Source organism: Ranitomeya variabilis, chromosome 2, assembly GCF_051348905.1.
Source record: "Ranitomeya variabilis isolate aRanVar5 chromosome 2, aRanVar5.hap1, whole genome shotgun sequence".
Taxonomy (NCBI): domain Eukaryota; kingdom Metazoa; phylum Chordata; class Amphibia; order Anura; family Dendrobatidae; genus Ranitomeya; species Ranitomeya variabilis.
The window spans coordinates 193,771,911-193,784,447 of NC_135233.1; the positions used below are offsets into that span (position 1 = coordinate 193,771,911).

Consider the following 12,537-nt stretch of genomic DNA (forward strand, 5'->3'; position numbering starts at 1 on the left):
GGTAACGACCCAAGCTTGGGTTCGTCAAAGACGTCTTGATAATCAGAGAGGAACTCAGGGACTTCAGAGGGAATGGACGACGAAATAGAAACCAAAGGTACGTCCCCATGAATACCCTTACATCCCCAGCTCAACACAGACATTGCTCTCCAGTCCAAGACTGGGTTGTGAGACTGCAACCATGGCAATCCCAGTACCAAATCGTCATGTAAATTATACAGCACCAGGAAACGAATAATCTCCTGGTGATCCGGATTGATACGCATGGTTACTTGTGTCCAGTATTGTGGTTTATTATTAGCCAATGGGGTGGAGTCAATCCCCTTCAGAGGAATAAGAGTCTCCAAAGGCTCTAAATTAAAACCACAACGATTGGCAAAGGACCAATCCATACTTCCGTCTAAAATTCTGTCGCTCGCTCCTGGACAGAATTCTATCACACTGCATACTTTCTGGCGTCTTTTCCATAGACACCGCCAGATGGTGCACCGGTTTGCGCTCCCGCAGACGCCTATCAATCTGAATAGCCATTGTCATGGACTCATTCAGACCTGCAGGCAAAGGGAACCCCACCATAACATCCTTAACGGCATCAGAGAGACCTTCTCTGAAAGTTGCCGCCAAGGCGCACTCATTCCACTGAGTAAGCACAGACCATTTACGGAATTTTTGGCAGAAAACTTCAGCTTCGTCTTGCCCCTGAGATAGTGCCATCAAAGTTTTTTCTGCCTGAAGTTCCAAATGAGGTTCCTCATAAAGCAAGCCCAAGGCCAGAAAAAACGCATCCACATCGCGTAACGCAGGATCCCCTGCTGGCAATGAGAAGGCCCAATCTTGAGGGTCACCCCTGAGCAAGGAAATCACAATCCTAACCTGCTGAGCAGGGTCTCCAGCTGAACGAGACTTCAGAGACAAATAAAGCTTACAATTATTTCGGAAATTCTGGAAGCTAGCTCTATTCCCTGTGAAGAACTCCGGCAAAGGAATTCTCGGCTCAGATACCGGAGCATGTACCACAAAATCTTGTAAATTTTGTACTTTCGTGATGAGATTATTCAAACCCGCAGTTACACTCTGGAGATCCATTAGTGTCAGGTGCACACAGAGCATACAGAGATTAGGAGGAGAGAGAGAAAAAAGACTGCAGCAAGGCAGACTGGAGGAAAAAAAAAAAAAAAATACCAGCAGACTTCTTATAACTCTCCTTTCTCAACCTGGGTCTTTAACACATTATTGGCCGGTCAAACTGTCATGATCTCTGCAGGCAGAGATCATAGCAAGCCTATAGAGGGACAAGCTCTCGGAAGATGGAACTATACTGACCATGAACTAAGCCTGCCGCGCAACTAGAAATAGCCAGGTAGCATTTCCTATTTATCGCTAGATGCCCAGCTCTGGCCTAAGACCTAAATAGCTAGCAGAGGGAAATATAAGACCTGGCTCACCTCTAGAGAAATATTCCAAAGAAGACAGTAGCCCCCCACATATAATGACGGTGAGTTCAGATGAAACTACAAACGCAGCAGGAAAATAGTCTTAGCAAATTTGAGGTCCGCTTACTAGACAGCAGAAGACAGATAGTATACTTTCATGGTCAGCAGAAAAACACTAACAAAACACCATCCAGAGATTACCTTAAACTCTGGCATTAACTCATAACGCCAGAGTAGCAATCCCTGATCAACGAGAGCTTTCCAGACACAGTAACAAAACTTCAGCTGTGAACTGGAACAAATAGGCAAAGCAAAACATGGACAAAAGTCCAACTTAACTAGTAGTTGTCTAGAAGCAGGAACAAGCACTGAGAGGCATCAGATAACATTGTTGACCGGCAAGAAACCACCAGAGAAATGAGCTTAAATAGCGACACCCACTACTGATGGAACCAGGTGAAACAGGAAAGAGGATGACAAGTCCAATTCCACAAGCGGCCACCGGGGGAGCCCAGAATCCAAATTCACAACAGTTGAACAAACGAATGGGGTTGTTTGGGGGTGTTGCCGCATCAATAACAATTTGTATACAACCTCTGGTACGCAGCCTGAGCGAACGTGGAATGGGGCGTAAATAGCGGGCAAGACTGCGGAAGTACGCTTCCTCCCCATCGTCATGTGCAGCCCTTGCCAAATAGTCCAACACCCCTGTATCCACTTGCCTCCTGGTGCCAGTGTTAGAAGCCACCCTTCTGCGCCGACCACGGTTTGGTCTGGTAGTAGGCTGTGGTGATGTATCCAGAGCCAAGGTTGGACTGCTGCTCTGGCCTCCTTCCTCAACCTCTGGATTGGCCTCCTGTGTGGCAGAAGACGCTGCTGCTGGTTGTGGTTGGTTGCTGCTTTGTGCTTGCTCTGAGGGTCCAGCCCTTTCGGAATCCTCACCAATGGGGTCAATCACCAACTCCGAGTCAGATGCAGTCTCTCTTTCTGTCAGATTGGACTCTGTTCTGTATTTCAAAAATGATTTGAGAGGCAAAAATTATAAACAGATTCGATTAGAAGATGTGTCTAAGTTTTTTGGACATGCATCCACTTACGGTCTGAGCTCCATCACCGGGGCAAGAAAATTCAGCCTATCAAAATAAAGATATTTTCTTTTTTTGGGTGCTGCATCACCACTACGCCCCGAAACTTGACGTTCCCGCCGGTATTGATCCCGGCAACTCCGCCAGCGTCTAGTGACATCATTCACTGCAAAGAAGAAAAAGTTGTTTGGGGAATAACAAATAATAAGAAAGAATCTGTATTTTTACATAACAATAACATATTCGGCAGTTTGGAACAAACATTATCATTGCTGTCACCAATGTGGCTCACAATATAAATTCCCTATGAGTATGTCTTTGGATTGTGTGAGGAAAGCGGAGTGGCCAGAAGAAACCCACGCAAACACGGAGAGAACATCCAAACTCTGCATCTTTTGGCCTTGGTGGAATTTTAACCCAGGACTCATATCCAGTGAGCCACCATGCTGCACAATCACATAACTACAACAGGTTCAGGGTTTGCAAGCACACACAGGCCCAGGAGCCTAAGGGGACCTAAAACTCCCTTGGTAAGATCTGAAAGGACTGTAGCTAATATTTGGAACCATATTGGTGTGTCTTGTTAATGTTTTTGTAGCCTCAACCAAGAGCTTGGAACATTTACATCACTCCAAAACACACCACATATGATGTGTTCACGCCTATTTTTATCGTTCCAAAAATGTTAAAGCACATTTTTTGTGTAAAGAATGGTACTTACAAATTTCTTGCTGATCCTCTTGAGGTCGCTGATCAAAATCGGGGAACATGTGGCGACAGATTGCCCTCCATGCTGCGTCTTTTCGTGCGCGGTCAGCATAATGTGCATCGCGTTGGTCCCATAACTCTGGTCTATCATGGACCAGAGCAATCAGCATCTCCACATTTATATGTCTGGCCATGCTGCTACACAGTACACTCCGTGGAGGCGTGCTTCCTGGTTTGCAATCCAGCGTGGGGCATAAATTAGCATTCCAAAGCTTCCTGATGATGGATGATTCAATTTCCTGTCACCTGGAGAAGTCTTCCGTATTTCTCGCAATGCACACGCATGGTCCGTGTGTAATCCGATTTTTTCTCGCACCCATAGACTTGCATTGGCGAGTCTCGGCCGAGATACGCTGACAATCGCAGCAGGCTGCGAGTTCCCTCGGATCCGAAATACGGTGGAGAAAATATCGGATGATGGGAGCTGCACCATAGATTGACATTGTGCCGAGTGCTATGCGATTTTTTATCGCATAGCACTCGTCCGTATTACGGTCTAGTGTGACCCCGGCCTTATGAAGGAAATTGCTTGCTCCAGAAATTTTTAGGGGCTTCATAGCAAAAGGGGTGAATACTTATGCACATGACAATTTTTAGTTATTTGATCCCATAAATTTAATTTACGCCTACATTTTTCTCACTTCACTTCACCAACGTAGACAATTTTGTGCTAATTCATCACACACAAATTGGATTGCAAAATTATTTATACATAGGTTGTACCAAAATAATCTAGGTAAAAAGCCAAGAGAGGGGGTTGAATACTTTCTCCGGCCACTGTAGCACTCATCCATTTTATATGCTTGTGTGAGCGAGCTCTCATATTGGTAGAATCTGCTGACAACAGAAGGTGCATGGATATTTTTTTCACTCCTAAAAATTTTTCAAAGTAATTTTTCTGTGGACCTATTTACATTTAGAATATTGGAGAAACAGTTTAAGACCAGACACTTGACAGATACTTGGACAATTTTTTTCTCACTTGTCATCAGTTTGCAGTCCGTATGTCATGCAGTTTTCTACATCAGCAATTGTTAAAAATTTAAAAGACCAAATACTGATTGCATCCTTAAAAATCAGACGCTACACAGTAGCTACATAGGGAATCCAAGTTTTTGGCGCAGAAAAAAATCACACTGCTCTGTGAGTAACATTGTTTTTTTCATCTACCGCAATACAGTCATGTGAACTTGGCTTTATGAACAGCTGATGTGAGATGCTGTAGATGACATCAGGACACTGTATGAAATCGGTAGACAAAGAGGTCGTGAGAGGAGCAGAAGGCCGGGCTGGTGGAGATCTGTCACAATAGCAGACAATCCGGGATGGGACTGGCAGCCTCTAGCTAACAACGTAAGACAGGAGGCAAGACAGGACAAGCATCTGGGTGAGGTCAACGGATAAATCAGGTCAGATGCCAAGAATGTGACACAGAGGAGCACCATAGCAGCTTCTGGGCAAAATGGACCTTATTGGTGAGGCAGAGTAAAATGGGGAGGAAGGGTTCATATTAAATATGTGAGAGCTGGAAAATAGCTAGATTGGTATGAACTGGCCCTTTATGAGCCAAGAGTCGGCATGTAGACTGGAGAAGATGGGGACCAAGCCTACACAATAAGGAGTGCAGCAAGGAAAGGTGGGACAGTGGCCAAAAGCAAGAAGCAGAGCGGAGACACCGAGTATCGGGTGAGCAGTGAAGTATGACAGTATTTACTACTTATGAGGCTTTGTGCACCAGAAAAAGGACCACAAAAGTTCCCCTGTAAAACTTGCTGTGCACGTGCTCCATTTTACATGACGTCTTTTACCGGCTCAAGGGTTTGGACACCATGAAGCAGTCAGAATAAGTGACTTACCCATTCCTTAGGTGGCTCCCACTAGAAACCACCCACTCCCTATACTTACAGTGTAGAGTAAGACACATCAGCAGTACAGTGGCGGAACTGCTGGAAAAGCCACTTCTCGGAAAGTCTTGCCCGGGAAACTCAGCGGGTGCACAGGTGCCTACAATAAGCCATGTGCACACAGCCTGAGGGTACTATTGATAGGATTTACTGATGATAGAAGACGAGTGGATGGATTTTCATATTCCCGGGGACAAAAATGTAATTTAAGACCAGAGACATGCCACGGTGACTGACCCAGCCCGTGGCCCTGGGACGTCCGTGTAAAAAGGGAAAGGTCTTTAAGGGGAATGTTCGTGACGCCACTTGTGGTATTCGGTCAGGGTGACTGACGCTGCTTTAAGGGGGTCCACTGGGGTGATGTTATGGCAGCTAGATGGTATACCTTCCCACAGGTGAAGTATATCCCCAGGGCTTCCCGGTGTGTAGGTGGTGAATGATGAATGGCGCAGTGAAGAGCGAGGACACAAGGTTGCAGTCTCTTTACCTTTACTGAGGACTTCAGCATCCACAGTCCAGAGCACCAGATCACAGGGCAGGCAGAGTCCGGCCAGTTTGGAGACAAGTCCAGAGTTCACTTATCCAGGTGGAAATTAGTAGCCTTCCTTTGCGCTGCAGTGTTGTAGTTCCTTACTGCCTAAGGCTTCACATAAGGTACTCACAGACGTAATGTCTCTCTCTCTCTGTCCCCCATATAGGATAGGACAAACCCGTATGACTTGTGGCTTGAGGCAGTTTATAGGGACTCTATCATGCCCCAGCCTCTAAGGGGTGCCACCGTGCCTCCTGGGTGTAGGGCGGACAGGTAACGTGAAATTAGCTGTCCTGCCGGTCTCTGGAGCAAAGCATAAAGGTCCTTACTCCCTTGGTGTTCCGGCTACCGGGATTCTGCGCCTCAGAAGGAGGCAGCCTATGTAGGGCTGGTCCCCTTCTGGTATCCACTCCTTTGCTACAACTTCCTTCACGCTCGCTACAATACAGTTCTGCCTTCTGAATGTCTCTTCCTGGGAGTTGCAGCTCTGAGGGCATGCACAGCTCCATGTCCTTTCTCCTTCTTTCTCTGACAGGATCCACCCCTGTCAGGGACCAACTACCTAAGCTGAGCTCAGCCAGCAACTGACTAACTTTCCCTACAGGCGACCAGTTTTACCTATGTGGGGAGTGACCTAATAAATAGGAGCAGAAGCTCCCCCTGGTGGCCTGGAGTGTGAAATGTGTTGCATGTTCGTGATACCTGGATGCAGTTATCCTTCTTTGCCTCCAAACGTAGCATCACTCTCCCCAAGAGGAAAGCAATACCACTGCGACAACCAGGACCCTGAGGCACTACACCATACTCCGTGCTGTGCAGGTGCCACCCTCCATGCTGTACACGTGCCATACTCTGTGCTGTGCAGGTGCCATACTCTGTGCTGTGCAGGTGCCACCCTCCATGCTGTACTCATTCCCTGCTCCATGCTGTGCAGGTGCCATACTCCGTGCTGTGCAGGTGCCACCCTCCATGCTGTACTCGTGCCATACTCCATGCTGTGCAGGTGTCACCCTCCATGCTGTACTCGTGCCATACTCCATGCTGTGCAGGTGCCATACTCCATGCTGTGCAGGTGCCACCCTCCATGCTGTACACACGCCATACTCCATGCTGTGCAAGTGTCACTCTCTGTGCTGTGCAGGTGCCACACTCCATGCTGTGCAGGTGCCATACTATGTGCAGGTGTCATACTCCGTGCTGTGCAGGTGCCACCCTCCATGCTGTACACGCACCATACTCCATGCTGTGCAGGTGCCATACTCCATGCTGTGCAGGTGCCATACTCCATGCTGTGCAGGTGCCACCCTCCATGCTGTACACGTGCCATACTCCGTGCTGTTCAGGTGCCATACTCTATGCTGTGCAGGTGCCATACTCTGTGCTGTGCAGGTGCCATACTCCATGCTGTGCAGGTGCCACCCTCCATGCTGTACTCGTGCCATACTCCATGCTGTGCAGGTGTCACCCTCCATGCTGTACTCGTGCCATACTCCATGCTGTGCAGGTGCCATACTCCATGCTGTGCAGGTGCCATACTCCATGCTGTGCAGGTGCCACCCTCCATGCTGTACACATGCCATACTCCATGCTGTGCAGGTGCCACACTCCATGCTGTGCAGGTGCCATACTCTGTGCTGTGCAGGTGCCATACTCCATGCTGTGCAGGTGCCACGCTCCATGCTGTACACGCGCCATACTCCGTGCTGTGCAGGTGCCATACTCCATGATGTGCAGGTGCCATACTCCATGCTGTACATGCACCATACTCTGTGCACGTGTCACTCTGTGCTGTGCAGGTGTCACAATCCGTGTTGTGCAGGTGCCATACTCCTTGCTGTGCATGTGTCACACTCTGTGCTGTGCAGGTGCCACCCTCCATGCTGGGCACGTTCCATATTCCATGCTGTGCACGTACCATACTCTGTGCTGTGCAGGTGCCATACTCCATTCCATACTCCATACTCCGTGCTGTGCACGTGCCACCCTCCATGCTGTGCATGTTCCATACTCCATACTCCGTTCCATACTCCATTCCATACTCCGTGCTGTGCAGGTGCCACCCTCCATGCTGTGCATGTTCCATACTCCATACTCCGTTCCATACTCTGTTCCATACTCCATACTCCGTGCCATACTCCGTGCTGTGCAGGTGCCACCCTCCATGCTGTACACGTGCCATACTCTGTGCTGTGCACGTTCCATACTCTGTGTTGTGCCACCCTCCATGCTGTACACGTGCCATACTCCGTGCTGTGCAGGTGCCATACTCCGTGCTGTGCAGGTTCCACCCTCCATGCTGTACACGTGCCATACTCCATGCTGTGCACGTTGCATACTCCATGCTGTACATGCACCATACTCTGTTCTGTGCACGTGTCACTCTGTGCTGTGCAGGTGTCACAATCCGTGTTGTGCAGGTGCCATACTCCTTGCTGTGCATGTGTCACACTCCGTGCTGTGCAGGTGCCACCCTCCATGATGGGCACTTTCCATACTCCATGCTGTGCACGTACCATACTCTGTGCTGTGCAGGTGCCATACTCCATACTCCATTCCATACTCCATACTCCGTGCTGTGCACGTGCCACCCTCCATGCTGTGCATGTTCCATACTCCATACTCCGTTCCATACTCCGTTCCATACTCCGTGCTGTGCAGGTGCCACCCTCCATGCTGTACACACGCCATACTCCGTGCTGTGCACGTTCCATACTCCGTGCTGTGCAGGTGCCACCCTCCATGCTGTGCATGTTCCATACTCCATGCTGTGCACGTTCCATACTCCATGCTGTGCAGGCGCCATACTCCGTGCTGTGCAGGTGCCATACTCCATACTGTGCACATGCCACACGCCAACCTCATTTTGCAGCTATACTCTATGAATGTTGTGTTCAGCATTCACAGACGAGTGTATGTGACAGATGCCCAATGTGCATTTACTGAACACGCCGCTGATAGGCTCTACCCATAAGAGAACCGTTGGCCAAATCTGCTTAGTTCAGCAGGAGCGGCGGCCGTGCCGAATGTTCACAGCAGATAATGTCAAAGAAATAGGGAAATATTTATGGTAACTAAGTAATGATTATGTCAAATATTGTGACTTTCTGTCTTTAGGGAGGACTTTCTGTTGATTCTATAACAGAACTTGGCGATGGAGACAGTCGTCTTCTGGAAGCGCTACAGTTGTCACATCCTGCAGAGCTGCGCTCCCAACCAGAAGACAACAATCTTTGCCTAAGTTTGAACCCAATCTACAAGCAAGTGCCCCGAATTGTGGAAAGATGCTGTTCTCACATTGAGAAGTATGGTAAGATACTGCTTTGTAAGACCGAGGGCTTGTCCGGCCTTAGGATACCAGTCTGCAATCACGCTATGTGACTGCAGACTTGTGAATCCTCACAGTGTGTGCACTATCAGGGTTCTCAGGTGCCGGGATCATGCAGTCATGTGACCACACGTATGTGATTTTCATACTTCCAGACACATTCCGACTAGACATGTCTGACTGAAAAAACAAAGGAATGGTGGGAGGCTCACTAACATTGCAGGGAAATAATCCAATGGGGTGGGTGTAGTATTCAGCTGGCAGTTTGCAGCAATAATAGGCAGTAGAAAAGAAAATTCTGCACATCCATAGGTAATATAAAAAAGTTATTTTATTGAAGATCCATTAAAAAATAACAAAACACATACAGGGGGATATAAAAGACTGAGGCGTTTCGAGCAGTACGACGCTCTTAATGATATGGTTATGGATGTGCGGGATTTCCTTTCCTACTGCCTAGACATGTCTAACCTTGCTCAGTTCACTTGTATTGAGCGAGGCTGTGCACGTCTAGTCGGTATGTGACTGCATGTATAGTATGCATCCACCGCTCCCAGCAACGGCACCAGAGAATCCTGACAGTGCATAGGTCACACGATGTGAGAATTCACAAGTCTGCAGCCACATAAAGTGCGCATAGAGTGACTGCAGACTTGTACCCTAAGGCCTAAAAACAGGAAAAGGATAGTGTGAAGGAATTTTAAAGATTTTTGCACATAAAAGATCACATAATGACATCCCTAAATAGGAGGTTTATTTATTTATGTATTTATTTATTTATTTTGTCATGTTTATCAATGGTGAATTTATTGAAAATTGCCTCTTTAGAAAAGAAAAGGACCTGAACTCTGGTGCCACCGATTGGAAGTAGCAATCCTGACAGTTAATAATGACCCTTTAACAAGCCTTAAGATATCCTAAGTCATGTGGAAAGGCTCTTATTGACTTTTAGGTTTCCTACATCCAATAGGTGACACTAGAGTTTAATTCATCTTCCTTTCCGAAAAGGCAATTTGCATATTTAGTTTCCCAGAAGAGCATTGCATGGACTATAAGTCTCCTTACATTGGCATGTCAGGCATGTCACTCTACACAAGGAGAGACATTACCCTTTAGAACACAGTCAGAGGCCTCTCATACAGCCAAATCAGATCTTTAGCTTTGCACTGAGGAAGGGCAAACACCCCGAAACACGTGTCTACAAATAGAGTCTCTGGTTTGACTTTTATCCTAAGTCATGTTGCACAGCTCGTTGATAGGTCGATATTGAATTTTAGGATTTGCTACTTCCAATAGGTGGCGCCAAAGTTCAAGCCCTGTTCCTCTTTGAAGAGACAATTTCCAAAAATAATTGAAGGCTTTGCTCACTTATCAAACATCTGTAATGGTTTAGTGTATGTAACATCTTCACCCCCAGGACACGTTATGTTTTTTCGTTCCACCCACCCCCCCCCCCCCCCCTTCAATCTTCGAAGAGCCATAACTTTTTTATTTTTCTAGCAATATAGCCGTATGAGGGCTTGTTTTTTTGCGGTATGACTTGTACTTCTGGAGGACATCATTCATGATCATTAGTTACAAAATGTGCAATTGGCGGAGAAAGGTTGAACTTGATGGACCGGAGTCTTTTTTCAACCTATGTAACTATGTATGAAAAAAAATGTTTGCTTTTGTCACCATTTTCCAAGAACCGTAACTTTTTCGTTTTTCGTGATCTGTGGCCGGTGAGGGATTATTTTTTGCGATCCGAGCTGACATTTTTATTGATACCATTTTGGGGTAGAAACAATGTATTGATTGGCTCTTATTGCCTTTTATTGCAATGTTGCAGCAGCTAAAAATACTTAATTCTGGCGTTTAGATTTTTTTGCTACGCCGTTTACGGATCGGATTAATTTACTTTATATTTTGGTAGAACGGACGTTTCTGAACAGATACCAAATGTGTGTATTTAAAAATTTTTTATTGTTTTTTGTTTCAATGGGGAAAAAGGGAAGATGATTTGAAGTTTTGTGTTTTTTTATTTTTTTTCATATTTTTGAAAACTTTTTTTTAACTTTTTACTGTAGTTAATAGTCCCCTAAGGTGACTTGAAGCTACGATCATCAGATCGCCTGTGCTATTACATGTAGGAATTCAGCCCTGCTGTGCATAGAGAAAATTACGATCTCCTATGAACACCGGCCACAACCCGGCATTCACAGAAGGATCATAATGACAGATACGGGGGTCATCAGCAGACCCCTGGCTGACATGACAACTCATTGGCGCCCTGCGATCACATGACTGGGACTCCGATGGAAGGGATTAATGACGTGCTTCGGGATGGTGCTCCACCCATGACTGTTAAAGGCACGTGATGACTGACATTTGTCAGGAGAGATGCGGGCTAAGCATGAGAGTCTGCATCAAAGTCAAGGGACACGACATATGACGTAAATGTATATCATATGTCGTGAAAGGGTTACATAGAGACTCTTTGCGGAAAATGACTATTGAACACGCCTTGTAGGTGATTAAATAATAAAAAGAATGGCTCTAGAGTCCAAATCTGTTGAAACATTTTCCATAAATCCTTTTTAATTAGTAGATGTATCGGTTCCCGTTATTCTGGGGTGTGTATAAGTCTGCCCACAACACTGATTGGCAGCTTTCTGTGTACATTGTCAGCAAGCTGCTAGTCAGTGATCTGGGCGGGGTCACACAGAGTAGCCTGACTGTTGTGCACGTGACACATGGTCCTGCAGGGATAATCTCCTGCTGATAAAATAATACTGATTGTATTGAAACGGCCACACACAGCCCAGGAAGTGCCCTTGCCATTTTATTATGCTGCTCTCAGATTAAATATCAAAAACCTGCTGACAGATTCCCTTTAAGTGGTATAGTGACAGAAAATAAAATTGTCTCTCTCTCTGTCTCTCTCCCCCTGGATCATCAACTAAAAACAATTACCTGGATCATCTAGTCGGATCCGGCGAAAAAAACGGATCAGTCGCATCAGTTTTTCTAAATTTGCGACGGATCTGTTTTTTCCAAAATATGCCGGATTGAGCCTGATGGTTAAAAACTGATGTGTGAAAGTAGCCTAATTCAGAATGGTCATCCATAGATAAAGTCACTATAGCTATGGCGGACTTCAAGGGGTTGCCCAGGCTTGGCTCAAGTCTGCAATCACTCTTTGTGAGTGCAGACTTGTGAATCCTCACATCGCACAATGTGCCGGCATCGGGGGTGGGTGGTCATGTGATTTTCATACTTCTGGCCACATTCCAACTAGACTTATCCGGCCTTGATCAATTCACTTGTATTCAGCGAGGCCAGAAATGTCTAGTCGGCATGTGTCCGTACGAATGGAAATTGCAGTTACGCTGGCATCGGGAGTCCTGACATCGCACAGACTGCGCACTGTGATGATTCACAAGGTTCCCGGTTGATACAACCCTTCAATCTACATTGATCTTTCATGGGATCTTTTTTGTTTCTATTT

General features: G+C 46.6%; 1 protein-coding gene across 2 annotated transcripts in view; it reads left to right on the forward strand.

Annotated features, from left to right (window-relative positions):
- Positions 1–12,537, forward strand: part of LOC143804855 (rho GTPase-activating protein 6-like) — a 281,479-nt gene that overhangs the window by 151,839 nt on the left and 117,103 nt on the right. For both annotated transcript variants that reach the window (XM_077283365.1, XM_077283366.1), the window contains exon 5: positions 8,837–9,029. In XM_077283365.1, the coding sequence (XP_077139480.1) occupies positions 8,837–9,029 (193 nt within the window). The remainder of the gene's footprint in view (positions 1–8,836; positions 9,030–12,537) is intronic.